This window comes from Struthio camelus, chromosome 33 (assembly GCF_040807025.1).
Source record: "Struthio camelus isolate bStrCam1 chromosome 33, bStrCam1.hap1, whole genome shotgun sequence".
Taxonomy (NCBI): domain Eukaryota; kingdom Metazoa; phylum Chordata; class Aves; order Struthioniformes; family Struthionidae; genus Struthio; species Struthio camelus.
This window is the reverse complement of record NC_090974.1, coordinates 154426-175163: the sequence shown is the minus strand read 5'-3', so window position 1 is coordinate 175163 and position 20738 is coordinate 154426. Positions and strand designations below refer to the sequence as shown.

Genomic DNA, 20738 nt, shown 5'->3' with positions numbered 1-20738 from the left:
GAAGGGACGGAGAAACCACGAGGGATGGATGGAAGGGGTGGATACATGGATGGATGATGTACGGAGGGATGGAGAAACGGATGGATGGATGAATGGATGCAGGTATGGATGGACACAGAAAGGGATGGACGGATGCAGAGAGAGATGAACGTAGGTATGGGTGAAGGGACGGAGAGATGGACAGAAGGATCCAGAGAGGGGCAGAGGGATGGATGTAGAGATGAGATGGACGGATGCAGAGATGCAGAAACTTTGAGACAGGTGGATGGAAGTCCACGGCCAGATGAGCAAAAGGGAGCGTTTGGGGGCAGATGGATGGGTTTGAGGGAGGCAAGAAAGGACGGATGGATGGAAAGACGGAGGGAAAGATGGAGGGAAGACCTCTGTCTTTCCCCCTGACCCCCGCGTCCCCCCCACAGCCGGGCACCTGGGCGCTGGAGCCGGGCTGCCGAGAGCGCTGCCGCTGCGAGCCGCCGGATGGCCTGCGGTGCCAGGCGGCCGCCTGCCCCCCGGGGACGGCGTGTCGGGCGCGGGCCGGGCGCTGGGGCTGCGTCGCGACCCCCAAGGCCACTCCCCGGCATTGTCCCCTCGCCCCGTAGTCGGATCGAGGGGTGGCCACGCGTGGGGAAACGGCCCCATCGGGTGCTCCGGGGACCCAGGCATCCGGGCGGTGGGAGAAGAGAGGGGGAACGTGGCCCCATAGAGCACCCCGGGGACCCAGGTGTCTGGGTGGGGGCTGGGACAGGTCCCATAGGGCACCCCAGGGACCCAGGCATCTGGGACTCGGCCCCACAGAGCACCCTGGGGACCCAGGCGTCCCCGGGTGCCCATAGAGCACCCCGGGGACCCAGGCGTCCGGGCCCAGGCCCCATAGAGCATCTCGGGGACCCAAGCGTCTGGGATCCAGCCCCATAGAGCACCCCGGGGGACCCAGGCGTCCGGGTGGGGGGGAGTCGTCCCCCTCCCTCCCCCCCCGTGACGACTGTTTTAATAAAGCTTCTGGCTCCGCCCACAAGAGTCTGTCATCGCTCCATTCCCCCCTCCCCCCCGCCAAGGGGACCCAGGCGTCCGGGGGTCCCCTGTTCCCCACCAAGGGACCCAGGCGTCCGGGTCCCTCCCAGCAAAACTGAGACGTATCCGGGGCCAGTTTAACCCTTTATTAGCAGTGTCACCGCCCACAATGACGGCTGTATCCCCTCCCCCCCCGCCAGTGACAACCATGTCACCCCCCCCTCGGGGCTGGTGACGCCCGTGTCACCTCCCGGTGATGGCTCAGTCACCCGTTGCGACACCTCCGGGTCGGGGACGCTCAGATCTTGCCAGGGAAGGTCCCCTCCTCACGATACTCGTCCCACGTTGTCACCTGTGGGGCGACACCGGGGGGGGGGTCGTCACAGGGGCCATGGTGTCATCACGAGGGACATGCTAACACCATGGGGGACACCATGAGGGTCACAGTGACATTGTGAGGGATGCAGAGACACCACGGGGAACACCATGAGGGTCTCAGGGACCACGGGGACATCATGGGGGCATGGTAACACCATAGATGACACCACAAGGGTCACAGGGACTGCAGTGGCATCATGAGGGACATGGTGGCACTGAGGGAGACAACGAGGGTCACAGGGATCACAGTGAGATCACGAGGGACACGGTGACCGCATGGGGGACACCACGAGGGTCACAAGGATCGCAGTGATGCCACGTGGGACACAGTGACGTCAGAGGAAAGACAAGGAGCACAGTGACATCATGGGGGGGCGTAGAAAGCACAGGGACCTCGTGGGGAACACGGTGACACCATGGGGGATATGGGGGTTGCAGTGACATCATGGGAGACACCATGAGAGACCCAGGGACCACGGTGATGTCATGGGGGACATGGTGACACCATGAGCATCACAGGGACTGCAGTAATGCCATGGGCAACATGGTGGCACCAGAGGGAACACAGGGACATCATGGGGGACCCGGGAGCAGCAGGGATGCTGCACTGACACCATGAGAGACGTGAGGACACCATGGGGGGTCATGGGGGTGGTGGGGACACACCAGTGGCACCATGTGGGACCTGAGATTTCTGTGGGGACAGCACAGTGATGCTAAGGGGGACAGAGGGACACCATAAGGGACCTGCAGGTGGCAGGGACACCGTGGTGACACTGTGAGGGAGCTGGAGGTGGCAGGGACATCATGGTGACACTGTGGGGGACCTGGGGATGGCATGGGGAACCTGGGGGCAGTGGGGACACCACAATGACACACCATGGGACACAAGGGCAATGGGCACACCACAGGGGACACAGTGGTGGACGTGAGGATGTGACAGAAGACACGGAGATGCTGGGGATGCCATGGTGACACCATGACGGACAAGGGGGCAGCAAGACCCCTGGGGTGACACTGCCAGGGACACAGGGGTGCTGTGGGGATGCCATGGTGGCGCATGAGGGATGCATGGGCAGTGGGGACACCACGGTGACGCCACGGGGGCATTGGAGACACCACGGGGATGCCCCGAGGGCTGTGGGGGCACCATGGAGGTTCTGGGGACAGTGGGGACGCCACAGTGGCACCGTGGGGGACACTGTGGGAGATCTGGGGGCAGCGAGGACACCACAGGGGTGGTGGTGGCACCATGGGAGATCTAGGGGCATTGAGGACGCTACGATGATATCACGGGGGCATGGGGACACCACAGTGACACTGTGGGGGACCCGGTAGCATCAGAGAGACCACAGTGACGCAACGAGGATGCCGCAGTGCAGAGCACCAGGATGGTGACGACGCCACATTGACACCATGGGTGACGTGAGGGCATTGGGGACACCCCAGTGACACCACGAGGGACCTGAGGGCACTGGGGACATCACAGGGGAACGGAGGACATTGAGGACACCACGGTGACACCACGGGGAACCTGAGGGCACTGGGGACATGCTAGTGACACCGCCAGGGACCTCACAGGGAACCTAAGGGCACTGGGGACACCCCAGTGACACCACGAGGGACCTGAGGACACTGGGGACATCACAGGGGAACGGAGGACATTGGGGACACCCCGGTGACACCATGGGGAACCTGAGGGCATTGGGGACATCACAGGGGAACGGAGGACATTGGGGACACCACAGTGACACCATGGGGAACCTGAGGGCATTGGGGACACCCCAGTGACACCATCAGGGAACTGAGGGCATTGGGGACACCATGGTGACACCGTGGGGGACCCGAGGGCATTGGGGACATCACAGGGAACCTGAGGACATTGAGGACACCCCAGTGACACCATCAGGGGACCTGAGGGCACTGGGGACATCATAGGGGAACGGAGGACACTGGGGAAATCCCGGTGACACCGCAGGGGACCTGAGGGCATTGGGGACACCCCGGTGACACCGCAGGGGCATCAAGGAAGCCACGGTGACACCGCGGGGGAACTGAGGCCACGGGGGACGCCGCAGCGACGCCACGGGGAACGTGAGGGCATGGGGGACGCCCCGGTGACACGGCGGGAGCGTTGGGGACACACGGGGACGGGGCAGGTGACACTCACCCAGGAGGTGGGACACAGGGACTTGTAGACGCGGTAGTACCACTGGCAGGGGCTGGCGTCCGCCCCCTTGGCCGCCATCGCCTTCTGGCAGCGGTGGAAATCTGGGGGCGGCGGAGGCGAGGGGGTGTTAAAACGCAGGGGGTTGAGCCCCCAGGGGGCCCAGGCGTCCGGGAAGGGGACCCCGGCCCCTCCCGAGGGGCCCAGGTGGCCGGGAGCACCTTCCGACCCCTTCCAAAGGGCCCAGGTGTCCGGGGAGAGACCATGGCTTTGGGAGCCCCTCTAACCCCCCTCCACAAGGGGCCCAGGCGTCCGGGGGGCCCAGGCGTCCGGGGAGAGACACTTCGGCTTCCGGGAGCCCCTCTAACCCCCCTCCCAAAGGGGCCCAGGCGTCCGGGGGGCCCAGGCGTCCGGGGAGAGACACCTCGGCTTCCAGGAGCCCCTCAAACCCCCCTGCCAAAGGGGCCCAGGCGTCCGGGGAGAGACACCTCGGCTTCCAGGAGCCCCTCTAACCCCCCTCCCAAAGGGGCCCAGGCGTCCGGGGGGCCCAGGCGTCCGGGGAGAGACACCTCGGCTTCCGGGAGCCCCTCTAACGCCCCTCCCAAAGGGGCCCAGGCGTCCGGGGGGCCCAGGCGTCCAGGGAGAGACACCTCGGCTTCCAGGAGCCCCTCAAACCCCCCTCCCAAAGGGGCCCAGGCGTCCGGGGAGAGACACCTCGGCTTCCGGGAGCCCCTCTAACCCCCCTCCCAAAGGGGCCCAGGCGTCCGGGGGGCCCAGGCGTCCAGGGAGAGACACCTCGGCTTCCAGGAGCCCCTCAAACCCCCCTCCCAAAGGGGCCCAGGCGTCCGGGGAGAGACACCTCGGCTTCCGGGAGCCCCTCTAACCCCCCTCCACAAGGGGCCCAGGCGTCCGGGGGGCCCAGGCGTCCGGGGAGAGACACCCCGGCTTCTGGGAGCCCCTCTAACCCCCCTCCACAAGGGGCCCAGGCGTCCGGGGAGACACCCCGGCTTCTGGGAGCCCCTCTAACCCCCCTCCACAAGGGGCCCAGGCATCCGGGGGGGCCCAGGCGTCCGGGGAGAGACACCCCGGCTTCTGGGAGCCCCTCTAACCCCCCTCCCAAAGGGGGCCCAGGCGTCCGGGGAGAGACACCTCGGCTTCCGGGAGCCCCTCTAACCCCCCTCCACAAGGGGCCCAGGCGTCCGGGGGGCCCAGGCGTCCGGGGAGAGACACCCCGGCTTCTGGGAGCCCCTCTAACCCCCCTCCCAAAGGGGGCCCAGGCGTCCGGGGAGAGACACCTCGGCTTCCGGGAGCCCCTCTAACCCCCCTCCCAAAGGGGCCCAGGCGTCCGGGGGGCCCAGGCGTCCGGGGAGAGACACCCCGGCTTCCGGGAGCCCCTCTAACCCCCCTCCACAAGGGGCCCAGGCGTCCGGGGAGAGACACCTCGGCTTCCGGGAGCCCCTCTAACCCCCCTCCCAAAGGGGCCCAGGCGTCCGGGGGGCCCAGGCGTCCGGGGAGAGACACCCCGGCTTCTGGGAGCCCCTCTAACCCCCCTCCCAAAGGGGCCCAGGCGTCCGGGGGGCCCAGGCGTCCGGGGAGAGACACCCCAGTTTCCGGGAGCCCCTCTAACCCCCCTCCCAAAGGGGCCCAGGCGTCCGGGGGGCCCAGGCGTCCGGGGAGAGACACCCCAGTTTCCGGGAGCCCCTCTAACCCCCCTCCCAAAGGGGCCCAGGCGTCCGGGGAGAGACACCTCGGCTTCCGGGAGCCCCTCTAACCCCCCTCCCAAAGGGGCCCAGGCGTCCGGGGGGCCCAGGCGTCCGGGGAGAGACACCTCGGCTTCCAGGAGCCCCTCTAACCCCCCTCCCAAAGGGGCCCAGGCGTCCGGGGGGCCCAGGCGTCCGGGGAGAGACACCTCGGCTTCCGGGAGCCCCTCTAACCCCTCTCCCAAAGGGGCCCAGGCGTCTGGGGGGCCCAGGCGTCCGGGGAGAGACACCTCGGCTTCCAGGAGCCCCTCAAACCCCCCTCCCAAAGGGGCCCAGGCGTCCGGGGAGAGACACCTCGGCTTCCAGGAGCCCCTCAAACCCCCCTCCCAAAGGGGGCCCAGGCGTCCGGGGAGAGACACCTCGGCTTCTGGGAGCCCCTCTAACCCCCCTCCCAAAGGGGCCCAGGCGTCCGGGGGGCCCAGGCGTCCGGGGAGAGACACCTCGGCTTCCAGGAGCCCCTCAAACCCCCCTCCCAAAGGGGCCCAGGCGTCCGGGGCGAAAGGGGGGCCCAGGCGTCCCTACCCACCTAGTTCCGACAGCTGGTTTCGAACCGCTTCCGGGTGCGGAAGCGGCGCCCGCGGAGCCTCCCCCATCCCCAGCGGGGCCCCGGCGTCCGGGCCTCCTGCCCCCCGCCCCCGGAAGGGGCCCAGGCGTCCGAGGGGCCCAGGCGTCCCTACCCACGTAGTTCTGCCAGCAGTTCCTGGTCTGGTTCTGGTTGGGGAAGCGGCTGTCGAACGGCGCCGTCCGGTAGCGCTGCAGCTTGGCCTCGATGTCGTCCGCCATCGCTGCGGGGGGGGGGGGGGGGAACGAGAGCTCGTTAGCGGGGGGTTCGTTAGCGGAGGGGGGTCGTTAGCCGGGGGGGGGCCTTAGCAAGGGGAGCTCGTTAGCGGGGTTCGTTAACGGGGCTTGCAAGCGGCGGCGGGGGGCGTTAGTGGGGTGTGTTAGCAGAGAGGCGGGAGCGGGGTTCGTTATCGGGGGGGACTCGTTAACGGGGTTCGTTAGCAAGGAGATGCCAGCAGGATTCATTAGCGGGGCTCGTTATTGGGGGGCTCATTAACAAGGTTCGTTAGCAAGGAGATGCTAACAGGATTCATTAGCGGGGCTCGTTATTGGGGGGCTCATTAACAAGGTTCGTTAGCAAGGAGATGCTAACAGGATTCATTAGTGGGGCTCGTTATTGGGAGGCTCATTAACAGGGTTCGTTAGCAACGAGATGCTAACAGGGTTCGTTAGTGGGGCTCGTTATTGGGGGGCTCATTAACAGGGTTCGTTAGCAAGGATGATAGCTTCTTATTAGGGTTCGTTAACAAGGGGCATTAGCAGTGGAGGTGCTATCAGGATTCATTAGCAGGGGGTTCATTAGTGGGGGGGCTCGTTAGCAGGTAGTTTATTAGTCGGGGGGGGGCTAATTAGCAACGTTCATTAACTAGGAGGCTCATTAATGGGGTTCGTTAGCAAATAGGTGTTACGGGGCGATTTGTTAGAGGGAGTTCTTGGGGGGGGTCGTTAGCAGGGCTCATTAACAGCGATCGTTAGTGAGGTTTGTTAGCAGGGGGCTCATTAACAGGGTTCATTAGTGGGGGGTTCGCTAAGGGGGGTCGTTAATGGGGTTCGTTAGCGGAGCATGCTAGCAAGCTTCATTCACAGGGGTCGTTAGGAGGCTCGTTAGCAGGGGGGCGCTCGTTAGGGCTGGAGCTAACGGGGGCTCCCCGAAACGCTGCAGGGCTGGAGCTGGGCAGGGAGAGATCCCAGTGCGCCCAGTGCCCTCCCAGTAAGCCTGGGTTCCCCCTCCCCAGTGCTCCCAGTAAGCCTGAGTCACTCCTCCCAGTAAGCCTGGGTTCCTCCTTTCCCAGTCCTCCCAGTAAGCCTGAATCACTGCTCCCAGTAAGACTAAGTCCCCCCCTTCCCAGTGCTCCCAGTAAGCCTGAGTCATTCCTCCCAGTGCTCCCAGTAAGCCTAGGTCCCCCCCTTCCCAGTAAGCCTGAGTCACTCCTCCCAGTAAGCCTGGGTTCCCCCCTCCCCAGTGCTCCCAGTAAGCCTGGGTCCCCCCCTTCCCAGTGCTCCCAGTAAGCCTGGGTTCCCCCCTCCCCAGTGCTCCCAGTAAGCCTGAGTCACTCCTCCCAGTAAGCCTGAGTCACTCCTCCCAGTAAGCCTGAGTCACTCCTCCCAGTAAGCCTGAGTCACTCCTCCCAGTAACACCGAGTCTCCCCCTCCCAGCACTCCCAGTTAGCTGCCCCCCCTTTCCCAGTGCCCCCCCAGTGCTCCCAGTAACCTCACTCCCGCCATTTCCCAGTGCTCCCAGTTCCCCCCCCCCACCGGCCTCCCAGTCCCGCCCTTTCCCAGTGCTCCCAGTAGCCCCGGATCCCCCCGCTTCCCAGCGCTCCCAGCACCCCCCCCGAGCCCTCCCAGTGCTCCCAGTTCCCTCCCAGTGCCCCCCGCCCCCCTCACCGAGTCGCGCCGCTCCCTCAAAGTGACTTTCACCGCCGCCGCCCTCGCACCGGAACCAGCGAGACGTCGCGAAAGCGCAGAGCGGCGCCGGAAGTGGCGCGGTCCCCCCCCACTCTAGCGGCCCTCAAGGGGCGGGGCCACAGAGATGAGGCGGCTAGAGAGGCGGCCGGGCAGGGAGGGGGAGCGGCGAGGAGGACCGCGGCGGCCATAGAGAAGAGGCGGGAGGACAGAGCGGCGCCGGCCGCCGGGGGGGAAGTGGGCGCCGAGAGGGGCCCTAAAAGCCCCCTCCCCCGGGGACCCCCAAATCCCCCATTCCTACCCCAAAACTCCTTCCAGTACCCCCCAGACCCCCCAAATCCCCCATTTCTGTCCCAAAACACCTCCCAAGACCCCCCAGAACCCCCCAGATCCCCCATTTCTGTCCCAAAATACCTCCTAGGACCCCCCCAGAACCCCCAAATCCCCCACTCCTGCCCCAAAATACCTCTCAGAACCCCCAAATCCCCCTTTTCTGCCCCAAAACACCTCCCAGGACCCCCCAGAACCCCCATTTCTGCCCCAAAACACCTCCCAGGACCCCCTAGGACCCCCAAATCCCCCAATCTTGCCCCAAAATACCTCCTAGGAACCCCCAGAACCTCCATTGGTGCCCAAAACCACATCCTAGATCCCCCCAGAACCCCCCAAATCCCCCTTTTCTGCCCCAAAATACCTCCCAGGACCCCCCAGATCCCCCATTTCTGCCCCAAAACACCTCCCAGGACCCCCCAGAACCCCCATTTCTGCCCCAAAATACCCCCCAGGACCCCCAAATCCCCCATTTCTGCCCCAAAACACCTCCCAGGACCCCCCAGAACCCCCATTTCTGCCCCAGAATACCCCCCAGGACCCCCAAATCCCCCATTTCTGCCCAAAAATACCTCCCAGGACCCCCCAGAACCCCCCAGATCCCCCATTTCTGCCCCAAAACACCTCCCAGGACCCCCCAGAACCCCCATTTCTGCCCCAAAATACCCCCCAGGACCCCCAAATCCCCCATTTCTGCCCCAAAACACCTCCCAGGACCCCCAAATCCCCCATTTCTGCCCCAAAAAACATTCCTAGGATCCCTCAGAACCCCCCAAATCCCCCTTTTCTGCCCCAAAATACCCCCCAGGACCCCCAAATCCCCCATTTCTGCCCCAAAACACCTCCCAGGATCCCCCAGAACTCCCCAAATCCCCCATTTCTGCCCCAAAATACCTCCCAGGACCCCCCAGAAGCACCAAATCCCCCATTTCTGCCCCAGAATACCTCCCAGGACCCCCAAACCCCCCATTTCTGCCCCAAAATACCCCCCAGAGCCACCAACCTCTCCCCCCCCCCCCGTGCCCCCTCCCTCTTTGGGAGCGGTGTGGGCACTTCCGCCCGGCCCCGCGCGGCGTCGGAGGGGGCCGCGGCGCATGCGCGGGACTCCGGAACGGAGGGGGGCGGTGGAGCCGCGCCGTGACGTCAGCGCCGCGCAGGCGCTTCCGGTTCCGGGGCCCCGAGAGCGGCGCGTGCGACCCCGCGTGGAGCAGCGGCGGGATGCGGCCAGGTGGGGGGGGGGGGGAACTGGGAGGGACTGGGGCGACTGGGAGGGACTGGGAGGCACTGAGGGGCATTTAGGAGGGGCTGGGGGCGACTGAGAGGGCCTGGAAGGGACTGAGAGGGCAACTGGGAGGCAACTGGGGAGGACTGGGGGCAACTGGGAGGGAGCAGGGGGCACTGGGAGGGACTGGGAGGGCTCGGAAGCAACTGGGAGGGGGATGGGGAGCCCTGGGAGGGAACTGGGAGACATTGGGAGGGAACTGGGGGGTATTGGGAGGGACTGGGAGAGACTGGGGGCAACTGGGAGAGACTGAGGGCAACTGGGAGAGATTAGGCGGGACAAGGAGGCAACTGGGGGGAGTGGGGGCAACTGGGAGGGAGCTGGGGGCACTGAGAGGGACTGGGAGGGCTCGGAAGCAACTGGGAGGGGGATGGGGAGCCCTGGGAGGGAACTGGGAGACATTGGGAGGGAACTGGGGGGGTACTGGGAGGGACTGGGGATATTGGGAGACCCTAGGATGAGGCTAGAGAGCACTGGGAGGGACTGGGAGAGACTGGGGGCTTTGGGAGAGACTGGGAGGGAGCTGGGGGGGACAGGGAGGCAACTGGGAGGGAGCTGGGGGTACTGGGAGAGACTGGGAGGGAGACCCTAGGATGGGGCTAGAGGACACTGGGAGAGACTGGTGGTGTTGGGAGAGGCTGGAAAGGACTGGTGGGCACTGGGAGGGAACTTGGGGGGGTACTGGAAGGTGCTAGGAGGGAACTAGGGGACACTGGGAGGGGCTGGGGGACACTGGGGGGCACTGGGAGAGGACTGGGGGACTTTGGGAGATGCTGGGAGGGACAGGGAGGCAACTGGGGGACACTGGGAGGAAACTGGGGGGGGGAACTGGGAGAGGTGGGAATGGACTGGGAGATGCTAGGGGGGCTAAGGGGACATTTGAGGGCCTGGGGGCTACTGGGCATACTGGGAGGGACTGGAAGCGATTGGGGGTACTGGGGGGGGGGAATACTGGGAGACAGAAGGAGACTGGGAAGGAAATTAGAGCAACTGGGAGGGAACTGGGCAGACTGGGAGCAAACTGGAGGTGATTGGGGATGCTGGGGGGGGATGCTGGGAGACAGGAGGGGACCGGGAGGGATATAAAGAGACTGGGGGGGAACTGGGCAGACTGGGAGGGAACTGGGGCGGCCTCTGCCTGCTGCCCAGTGCTCCCAGTTGGCCCAGTTTGAGCGCCCGTCTCCGACAGGGTTCAGCCCCCGGGGGGGCCGCGGCGGCGGCTTCGGGGACCGCGGGGGACGCGGCGGCTTCCGGGGGGGCCGAGGTGAGTGTCGCCCCCTCCCAGTACCACCAGTGCTCCCAGTATGACCGGCGCTGCCGGCCCTGGGGACGCCAGAGCCGGGCACGAAGCTCCCCGCACTGTCCCAGTCCGCCCAGTGGGGCTCGGGGCCCCGTCCCAGTCCACCCAGTAGCTGCCCAGTTCCTCTCTGCGTTCATCCCAGTCTGCCCAGTAGCTTTCCCACCCTGTCCCAGTCCGCCCAGCAGCTCCCTTGTCCCCTCCTAGTGCTGCTCCATCCCACCCCAGTCTACCCAGTAGCTCCCCAGTCCCATTCCCAATCTGCCCAGTTCCTCTCTGCTCTCAGTCCAGTCTGCCCAGTAGCTCTCCTGCCCTGTCCCAATCTGCCCAGTAGCTCCCCAGTCCCATTCCCAGTCTGCCCAGTTCCTCTCTGCGTTCATCCTAGTCTGCCCAGTAGCTCTCCTGCCCTGTCCCAGTCTGCCCAGTAGCTCACCGGTCCCATTCCCAGTCTGCCCAGTTGGGCACTAGTTCCATCCCAGTCTGCCTACTTTCTGCTTCTTGCTGTCCCAGTCTGCCCAGTTGCTCCCCCGTCCCTTCCCAGTCTGCTCAGTCACTTCCCCATCCTTTCCCAGTCTGCCCAGTCATTCCCCGGTCCACTCCCAGTCTGCCCAATGGGGCTCCCCCACCCCTTCCCAGTGCACCCAGGAGCTCCACCGCCCCCTCCCAGTCCGCCCAGTTGCTCCCCCATCCCCTCCCAGTTGCTTTCCCATCGTTTCCCAGTCCGCCCAGTGGCTCCCCCATCAGCTCCCAGTCACTCCGCCGTCCCCTCCCAGCCGCTTTCCTGACCCTTCCCAGTCTTCCCAGTCCTCTTGGTCGCTTTCCCGTCCCTTCCCAGTCCACCCAGTGACTTCCCTGTCTCCCTCTCAGTCTTCCCAGTCCGCCCAGTCGCTCCCTCTCCCCTTCCCAGTCCGCCCAGTCGCTCCCTCTCCCCTTCCCAGTCCGCCCAGTCGCTCCCTCTCCCCTTCCCAGTCCGCCCAGTCGCTCCCTCTCCCCTTCCCAGTCCGCCCAGTCGCTCCCTCTCCCCTTCCCAGTCCGCCCAGTCGCTCCCTCTCCCCTTCCCAGTCCGCCCAGTCGCTCCCTCTCCCCTTCCCAGTCCGCCCAGTCGCTCCCTCTCCCCTTCCCAGTCCGCCCAGTGGCTTCCCCATCCCTTCCCAGTCCGCCCAGTCGCTCTCTCTCCCCTTCCCAGTCCACCCAGTGGCTTCCCTATCCCTTCCCAGTCCTCCCAGTCGCTCCCCAGTCCCCGTCCTCGTTAGGGGCCTCGTCAGCGCCGCTGGCCTTGGCCCCGCAGGTGGCGGGTTCAAGTCCCCCGGTGGGGGCGGCCGCGGCGGTTTCGGCGGTGGCCGAGGAAGAGGAGGGCCCGGCCGGGGGGGCCGCGGCGGCGGCCGGGGGGGTCGCGGTGGCTTCAAGGGCGGCAAGAAGGTGACGGTGGAGCCCCATCGGCACGAAGGTACCGGGGGCCCAGGCGTCCGGGCGGGCAGCAGCACGTTTGGGGGAAAAGGGGGCGGTTTGGGGAGGACGGGGGTGGTTTTGGGGGGCGCCGTGGGGCGGTTGGGGGGGCGCCGTGGGGCAGTTGGGGGGGATGGAGGCGGTTGGGGGGGACGGGGGTATTTAGGGGGTGCCGTGGGGCGGTTGGGGGGGGGACGGGGGTGGTTGGGGGGGTGATGGGGACAGTTTAGGGGAGGACGGGGGTATTTAGGGGGCACCATGGGGCAGTTGAGGGGGATGGGGGTGGTTGAGGGGGTGCCGTGGGGCAGTTGGGGGGGACGGGGGTGGTTGAGGGGGTGATGGGGACAGTTTAGGGGAGGACGGGGGTATTTAGGGGGCACCATGGGGCAGTTGGGGATGGATGGGGGTGGTTTAGGTGGTGCCGTGGGGCATTTAGGGGAGATGGGGGTAGTTGGGGGGCACTGTGGGGCAATCGCACCCCCCGGTTTTGCCCCCCCAGGGGTGTTCATCTGCCGGGGGAAGGAGGACGCCCTCGTCACCCGCAACATGGTGCCCGGCGAGTCCGTCTACGGCGAGAAGAGGATCTCCGTGGAGGTGGGGGGCAACTGGGAGGGCACTGGGGGCAACTGGGAAGCACTGGGGTAGGTGTGGGGGGAACTTGGGGGAATGAGGGGCAACTGGGAGGGACTGGGGGCAACTGGGAAGCACTGGAGTAGGTGTAGGGTGTACAGGGAAAGCCTTGGGGGGGTAACTGGGAGGGCACTGGGGGGAGCTGGGAGCAACTGGGAGGCACTTGAGGCTACCGGGAGGGCACTGGGAAGGCAGCAGAAGCAACTGAGAGGGACTGGGGGCAACTGGGAAGCACTGGGGTAGGCATAGGGGGTACTAGGAGTTCTGGGGGCGCTACTGGGAGGCACTGGGGAGAATATGGGGGAATGGGAAGGAACCTGGGGGGCAGCTGGGAGGGCACTGGAGGCAGCTGGGAAGCACTGGGGTAGGTGTAGGAGGCACTGGGAGCAACTGGGAGGAGCTTGGGGCTACCGGGAGGGTGCCGGGAGGCATTTGGAGGGCAACTGAGAGGGACTGGAGGAGGATTTGGGGGCAGGGGAGGGCACTGGGGGCAACTGGGAGGCACTGGGGGAGGACTAGAGGGCACAGGGAGGGCCTTGGAGGGAACTGGGGGGCACCTGAGAGCCACTGGGGAAGGCCTGGGGGCAACTAGGAGGGCCTGGGGGCTACTGGGAGGCACTGGGGGGAGAACTAGGAGCCATGGGGGCAACTGGATGGGCACTGGGGGCAACTGGGAGGACACTGGGGGGGACTAGGGAACACGGAAAAGGATTTGGGGGAGGACTTGGGGGCAACTGGGAGGGACTTGGGGGAAACTGGGAGCTCTGGAAGGGGTCCCTGCGGTGTCCCCTGTCCCCAGGCTGGTGACACCAAGGTTGATTACAATGCCTGGAGCTCCTCAGGCTCCAAACTGGGAGCACTGGGAGGTGGCACTGGGGGGTGTGAAGGTCCTGGGGGTGTCACCACTGGGAGTGACGCGACCTTGGGTATCACTTATCCCTAGAATGGTGACACCAAGCTGGAGTACCAGCACCTGGACCTTCTCGGACTCCAAACTGGAGGCACTGGGAGGTGGCAGTGTGGGGTGTGCAGGTCCTGGGGGTGTCACCGCCGGGGGTGACGGATCCCTGGGGTGTCCCCTGTCCCCAGGACGGTGACACCAAGGTGGAGTACCGCGCCTGGAACCCGTTCCGCTCCAAGCTGGCGGCCGCCATCCTGGGAGGCATCGACCAGATCCACATTCGCCCGGGGGCGAAGGTCCTCTACCTGGGTGCCGCCTCGGGGACGACCGTGTCCCACGTCTCCGACATCGTGGGACCGGTAAGGACCCCCCCGCCGGGGGAGGGGACACAAGAGTCCTGGGTTGAGGGGAAGTGGGGACGAGTTGTGGTCTCCTTGGGAACGTTGATGTGGCGTCCTGGGGCAAGGAGACGTGGGGATGGAGTTGTGATCTCCTTGGGGACATCTGCCTGGTGTTCTGGGGTGAGGGAACGCGGGAATGGGGTTGTGATTCCGTTGGGGACATCTTCATGGCGTTCTGGGGCAAGGGGACCTGGGGATGGGGTTGTGTGCCCCATGGGGACGTCACCATGGGGTCCCAGAGGTGAGGGGATGGGTTGTGATGCCCTTGGAGGCATCTTCATGGTGTCGCAAGGCTGAGGAGACCTGGGGATGGGATTGTGATCTCCTTGGGGACATCTTCATGGTGTCCCAGGGGTGAGGGGACCCAAGGACAGGACTGTGATCGATCCCCTTGGGGACATCCCTGTAACATTTGGGAAGGGGCGACTTGGACCTCCTGAGATTGTCCCTGCAGGTGGCACATTTGTGTCCTCAGAGATGTTTTTGCCCAAGGCTGTCCCCACAGGGGGCAAATCCCTATCCCTGTCTTCACGCTGTCCCGACGGGGGGCAGCTCCACGTCCCCAGGGGTGACCCCCAGGCTCGAGGACCCCGAGGCTGTCCCCGCAAGGGGGGTGACCCTACCTGTCCCGCAGGAGGGACTGGTTTACGCCGTCGAGTTCTCCCATCGCTCCGGCCGCGACCTCATCAACGTGGCCAAGAAACGCACCAACGTCATCCCCGTCATCGAGGACGCCCGGCACCCCCACAAGTACCGCATGCTCATCGGTGAGCCTGGCTGCGGGTGACAGCGTTTTGGGTGTCCTCAGGGTTTTGTGGGGTGTCCTACAGAGTTATTTTGGGGTCTTAGTGTGGCTAGGAGATGATTTTGGAGGTCTTGGGGGCATCTTGGAGGTGCAGGTGATGGGTGTGGGAGCGTCCTATGCCATCTTGGGGAGGTTTCTGGTGTTTTTGTGGGGATCAGGAGGACCTAAGGTGAGTTTGGGGTTATTTTAGGGGTCCTACATAGGTACTTTGGGCCTTAGTGTGTCTAGGGGAGGATTTTGTGGGTCCTGGGGACATCTTAGAGATGCAGGTGGTGGATCTGGAGCTATCTTGGGACACCTGGGAGAGGTTTCTGGGGCTTCCTAAGGGTTGTTTGGGGATTTGGGGGACATAGAAGGGGGCCCAGGATGGGGGTTGGGGGTCTAGGAGAGGTTTTTGTGGGTCTAGGGGTGTCTTGGAAATGTGGGAGGGCATCTGGTGGCATCTCATGCCACCTGGGGGAGCTTTTGGTGGTGTTTTGGAGGTCAAGGAAACCTTAGATGAGTTTGGGATTGTTAGGGAGGTTCTAGAGAGGTGTCTTGGGGTCCCATGGGGTTTAGAAGAGGTTTGGGGGGGGTATTTGGAGCGTCTTGAAGATTTAGAAAGTGGTCTGGGGCCATCTCGGGGTACCTGGGAGAGGTTTGTGTGGGTCCAGTTGGGTGTGTTGGGTTTTGAGGGGCTACAAGAGGGTTTAGGATGAAGATTTGGGGTCTTGAGACAGGTTCGAGGGCATCTTGGTGTCTTGGGAGGTTTCTTGGGAGTGTTTTGTGGGTTAGGGGATGTTTGGGGGACCACAAAGAGGTTTCGGGAGGTCCAGGAGAGGATTTAGGGGGGTTGGGGACATCTCGGGGGGCTGGAGCACAGTGGTGGGAAGTTTTTTGGGGGGGGGGGGGGGTCCCCGGCCCCCTGTCACCTACCTCGTGACACCCAGGCATGGTGGACGTGATCTTTGCGGACGTCGCGCAGCCCGACCAGTCGCGCATCGTGGCCCTCAACGCCCACAACTTCCTGCGCAATGGTGGCCACTTCGTTATCTCCATCAAGGTAACGAGCGGGGCGGGTTGCTGATGGGCCAGTGACAACCAGTAGTGACCCCTGATGGGCCAGTGACAAGCAGAAATGACCAGTTATCAGCCAGTGATAACCACTAATGAGCCAGTGAAAACCAGTGATGACCAGTAATGGACCAGTGACAACCAGTAAGAGGCCAGTAACAGCTAGCAGTGACCAGTAATGGTCAGTGATAGCCAGTAATGGAGCAGTGACAGCTAGTTATGAAGCACCAATGGACCGGTAACAACCAGTAGTGACCAGTATGGGCCAGTGACAACCAGTAACGACCAGTAACGCACTGAGGACAGCAACTAAGGACCAGTAGCAGACTGATGACATCCCATAGCAAACCAGTAACAGGGCAATGACGACCAGTAGTGACCAGTAAGAGCCACTGACAACCAGTAACAGGGCAGCGATGGCCAGTGACAGGCCAGGAATAACTGGTGGCAACCAGTAACAGCCCAGTAATGACCAGTATCAGCCTGGGATGCACCAGTAGTGACTAGTAACACCCTAGAGACAGCCCAGTAGTGACCAGTAACAACTGGAAGCAACCCCAGTAATGACCAGTGACAGCCCAGAGCTTCCGAGTAATGACCGGTAACGCCCTAGAGACAGCCCAGTAACGACCAGTAATGACCCGTAGCAATCGAGGGGCTCCCAGTAACAACCAGTTAAGACCCAGTAAGAACCAGTAATACCAGGGACATCCTGGGAAGGGGGACAGTTCCCCTCCCATCTCAGTTTCTGCCCCAGGACTCCCCATTTTTGCCCCAAAATCTCCATTTCTGCCCTGAGACTCCCAATTTTTGCCCCAGGATCCCCCTTTCTGCCCAAGGACTCCCCATTTTTGGGGCATTTCACCCCAAGACTCCCCCTATTTGTGTTTTTTCCCCCTCCTATGCCCATTCCTGCCCCGAGACTCCCCATTTTTGGGGGATTTCACCCCAAGACTCCCCATATTTGGGTTTTTCCCCCCTCCTATGCCCATTCCTGCCCCGGGACTCCCCATTGTGGGGGATTTCACCCCAAGACTCCCCATTTTGGGTTTTTTTCCCCCTCCTATGCCCATTCCTGCCCCGGGCCTCCCCATTTTTGGGGCGTTTGACCCCGTTCACCCCTTCTTCCGCCCCCCCCAAGGCCAACTGCATCGACTCGACGGCGGCGCCCGAGGCCGTCTTCGCCTCCGAGGTGAAGAAGATGCAGCAGGAGAACATGAAGCCCCAGGAGCAGCTCACGCTGGAGCCCTACGAGCGCGACCACGCCGTGGTGGTGGGCGTCTACAGGTGCCGCCGGGAGCTACTGGGGGGCACTGAGAGAGGGGGCCAGGGGGCTGGAGCAGGGTGACGGGGTGCTGGGGACCTCCAGGAGGGGGACGCGGGTTGGAGTTGGTCACCACGGTGGACCTCGGGGATGTGAACGGGGTGAGGAGATGCAACGGGGACAGCCTGGGGTGTCTTGGGGACGCAGAGGGATGACATCTGGGTGAGGGAACACAACGAGGTGGGACGTAGGGGACATGGGGACAGCCTGGGGTGTCTTGGGGACCCAAAGGGATGACATCTGGGTGAGGGAACACAACGAGGTGGGACGTAGGGGACCTGGGGACACGCTGGGGTGTCTTGGGGACGCGGAGGGATGACATCTGGGTGAGGGGACAGAACGAGGTGGGACGTAGGGGACCTGGGGACACGCTGGGGTGTCTTGGGGACGCGGAGGGATGACATCTGGGTGAGGGAACACAACGAGGTGGGGTGTAGGGGACCTGGGGACACGCTGGGGTGTCTTGGGGACGCGGAGGGATGACATCTGGGTGAGGGGGACAGACGAAGGGGCCACGGGGACATCTGGGGGCCATGGGGGGGGGGCCCAAAGGGGACGATGGGGACAGGAAGGGGGACGCCCCCCCCCCATGGCCAGGAGGGGGTGACACAAGGGGACAGTGGTTGGGGGGGGGGAGGAGGGGACACGCCACCAGCGGTGACACGTTCCCCCTTCTTCGTCCCCAGGCCGGCGCCCAAGCAGAAGTGACACCTCCTTCGTCCCCTTCCTCCTCCTCCTCCCCCTCCCCTCCCGACGGCGCTTCGGACCCTTCGGTTTGGGGCGAATTCTCGCGCGTTTGGGGTTTTTTTTTGTGTGTGTGTGCGCTACGGCGGGTTTTTATTAAAATAAGAGGGGAAAAAAAACAGCCGGGGGGGCTCATGGCTGGGGGGGGGGGCAATAGGGGAGAGTAATTACCCCCTTTTGGGGAGGGGCAGGAGGGGGTTGGGAGTTAATTGCCCCCATGGTGGGGGTAATCGCCCCCAAGTGTAGTTGGGGGAGGTATTACCCCCCTGGGGGGGCAGATTCGGGGCCTGGGATGGGGTTATTTGCCCCCCAGGGGTAGATTGGGGGTTATTACCCCCCTCTGGGGGGGGCAGATTTGCAGTCTGGGGGGGTTAGTTGCCCCCAAGGGGTAGGTTGGGGGGGTTATTGCCCCCCAGGAAGGCAAATTTGGGTCCTGGGGGGGTTAGTTGCCCCCAAGGGGTAGGTTGGGGGGGTTATTGCCCCCCAGGAAGGCAAAATTGGGTCCTGGGGGGGGTTAGTTGCCCCCAAGGGGTAGGTTGGGCGGGTTATTGCCCTGCAGGAAGGCAAATTTGGGTCCTGGGGGGGGGGGGGTTAGTTGCCCCCAAGGGGTAGGTTGGGGGGGGTTATTGCCCTGCAGGAAGGCAAAATTGGGTCCTGGGGGGGGTTAGTTGCCCCCCAGGGGTAGGTTGGGGGGGTTATTGCACCCCAGGAAGGCAAAATTGGGTCCTGGGGAGGGTTAGTTGCCCCCAAGGGGTAGGTTGGGGGGGGTTATTGCCCCCCAGGAAGGCAAATTTGGGTCCTGGGGGGGTTAGTTGCCCCCAAGGGGTAGGTTGGGGGAGGTTATTGCCCCCCAGGAAGGCAAATTTGGGTCCTGGGGGGGTTAGTTGCCCCCAAGGGGTAGGTTGGGGGGGTTATTGCACCCCAGGAAGGCAAAATTGGGTCCTGGGGAGGGTTAGTTGCCCCCAAGGGGTAGGTTGGGGGGGGTTATTGCCCCCCAGGAAGGCAAATTTGGGTCCTGGGGGGGTTAGTTGCCCCCAAGGGGTAGGTTGGGGGGGTTATTGCCCCCCAGGAAGGCAAAATTGGGTCCTGGGGAGGGTTAGTTGCCCCCAAGGGGTAGGTTGGGGGGGGTTATTGCCCCGCAGGAAGGCAAATTTGGGTCCTGGGGGGGGGTTAGTTGCCCCCAAGGGGTAGGTTGGGGGGGTTATTGCTCCCCAGGAAGGCAAATTTGGGTCCTGGGGGGGTTAGTTGCCCCCAAGGGGTAGGTTGGGGGGGTTATTGCCCTGCAGGAAGGCAAATTTGGGTCCTGGGGAGGGTTAGTTGCCCCCAAGGGGTAGGTTGGGGGGGTTATTGCCCCCCAGGAAGGCAAATTTGGGTCCTGGGGAGGGTTAGTTGCCCCCAAGGGGTAGGTTGGGGGGGGTTATTGCCCCCCAGGAAGGCAAATTTGGGTCCTGGGGGGGGGTTAGTTGCCCCCCAGGGGTAGGTTGGGGGGGTTATTGCCCCCCAGGAAGGCAAAATTGGGTCCTGGGGGGGTTAGTTGCCCCCAAGGGGTAGGTTGGGGGGGATTATTGCCCCCCAGGAAGGCAAATTTGGGTCCTGGGGGGGGTTATTTGCCCCCAAGGGGTAGGTTGGGGGGGGGTTATTGCCCCCCAGGAAGGCAAATTTGGGTCCTGGGGAGGGTTAGTTGCCCCCAAGGGGTAGGTTGGGGGGGGTTATTGCCCCCCAGGAAGGCAAATTTGGGTCCTGGGGGGGGGGTTAGTTGCCCCCAAGGGGTAGGTTGGGGGGGTTATTGCTCCCCAGGAAGGCAAATTTGGGTCCTGGGGGGGTTAGTTGCCCCCAAGGGGTAGGTTGGGGGGGTTATTGCCCCGCAGGAAGGCAAATTTGGGTCCTGGGGAGGGTTAGTTGCCCCCAAGGGGTAGGTTGGGGGGGTTATTGCCCCCCAGGAAGGCAAAATTGGGTCCTGGGGAGGGTTAGTTGCCCCCAAGGGGTAGGTTGGGGGGGGTTATTGCCCCCCAGGAAGGCAAATTTGGGTCCTGGGGGGGTTAGTTGCCCCCAAGGGGTAGGTTGGGGGGGTTATTGCCCCCCAGGAAGGCAAAATTGGGTCCTGGGGGGGGGTTAGTTGCCCCCCAGGGGTAGGTTGGGGGGGTTTTTGCCCCCCAGGAAGGCAAATTTGGGTCCTGGGGGGGTTATTTGCCCCCCAGGGGTAGGTTGGGAGTTATTTCCCCCCCTCGAGGGGGCGCATTTGGGTCCGGGGGGGGTGTTACTTGCTCCCGGGGTAGGTTGGGGGGGCTAATTGCCCCGGGGAGAGGCAGATTCCACCCCCTAGGGGCGGGGCTTTTATTGGCCCCGCCCCTTCCCCGCAGCGGCGAGGGGCGTGGCCTCGTTCAGCCCCACCCCGAGGCCGTTGGGGGGGAGCAGCCGTCAGCGCTCCTTCCCGCGCATGCGCATTGCCGCCGGTCGGGCGCTCTGACCGGGCGTCACGTGCCACCCCAGGCGCACGCAGGCTTGAGGAGGGCGGGGCGGACCCCGGCGCGCGCTGGTGACGTCTGCCCGTGCGCGGGAGGGGCGGTGCGCATGCGCGGAGGCCCCCCCCCCCCCCCAACCCATCCCAAACCATCTCCCGCTTTTCCTCCGCGGGCGCCGATTGGGCGGGGCGCGGCGGCAGCAACGGCGGCGTTGATTGGGCGGGGCGGCGGGGGTTGGCGGCGTTGATTGGGCGGGGCGCGGCGGCGGCGGCGGCGCCGAT

The 20738-nt window shown here is 64.4% G+C and overlaps 2 protein-coding genes across 2 annotated transcripts; one reads left to right on the top strand and one right to left on the bottom strand.

The window, feature by feature from the left end:
* Window positions 1–1143: 1143 nt before the first annotated feature.
* Window positions 1144–7955, bottom strand: COX6B1 (cytochrome c oxidase subunit 6B1). Its single transcript, XM_068923363.1, has 4 exons — window positions 7765–7955; window positions 5994–6101; window positions 3560–3660; window positions 1144–1363 (listed from the first exon to the last, which is right to left on the bottom strand). The coding sequence occupies exons 2-4, from the start codon at window positions 6097–6099 to the stop codon at window positions 1310–1312; spliced, it is 261 nt and encodes an 86-aa protein (XP_068779464.1). The 5' UTR covers window positions 6100–6101; window positions 7765–7955; the 3' UTR covers window positions 1144–1309.
* A 1324-nt stretch (window positions 7956–9279) lies between these two features.
* Window positions 9280–18116, top strand: FBL (fibrillarin). Its single transcript, XM_068923399.1, has 9 exons — window positions 9280–9340; window positions 10584–10658; window positions 11980–12138; window positions 12637–12731; window positions 13857–14027; window positions 14704–14836; window positions 15804–15916; window positions 17069–17214; window positions 17938–18116. The coding sequence occupies exons 1-9, from the start codon at window positions 9331–9333 to the stop codon at window positions 17957–17959; spliced, it is 924 nt and encodes a 307-aa protein (XP_068779500.1). The 5' UTR covers window positions 9280–9330; the 3' UTR covers window positions 17960–18116.
* Window positions 18117–20738: the final 2622 nt, after the last annotated feature.

What these genes read in the sequence shown, in the direction of transcription:
- COX6B1 (XM_068923363.1), bottom strand. Translation starts at nt 6,099, where the DNA reads ATGGCGGACGACATCGAGGCCAAGCTGCAGCGCTACCGGACGGCGCCG. An exon ending in CTGCTGGCAGAACTACGTGG is followed by an intron (nt 3,661 to 5,993) that starts GTAGGGACGCCT and finishes CGCCGCCCCCAG; the next exon opens with ATTTCCACCGCTGCCAGAAG. An exon ending in CCCTGTGTCCCACCTCCTGG is followed by an intron (nt 1,364 to 3,559) that starts GTGAGTGTCACC and finishes GTCGCCCCACAG; the next exon opens with GTGACAACGTGGGACGAGTA.
- FBL (XM_068923399.1), top strand. An exon ending in GGAGCCCCATCGGCACGAAG is followed by an intron (nt 12,139 to 12,636) that starts GTACCGGGGGCC and finishes TTGCCCCCCCAG; the next exon opens with GGGTGTTCATCTGCCGGGGG. An exon ending in TCTCCGACATCGTGGGACCG is followed by an intron (nt 14,028 to 14,703) that starts GTAAGGACCCCC and finishes CCTGTCCCGCAG; the next exon opens with GAGGGACTGGTTTACGCCGT.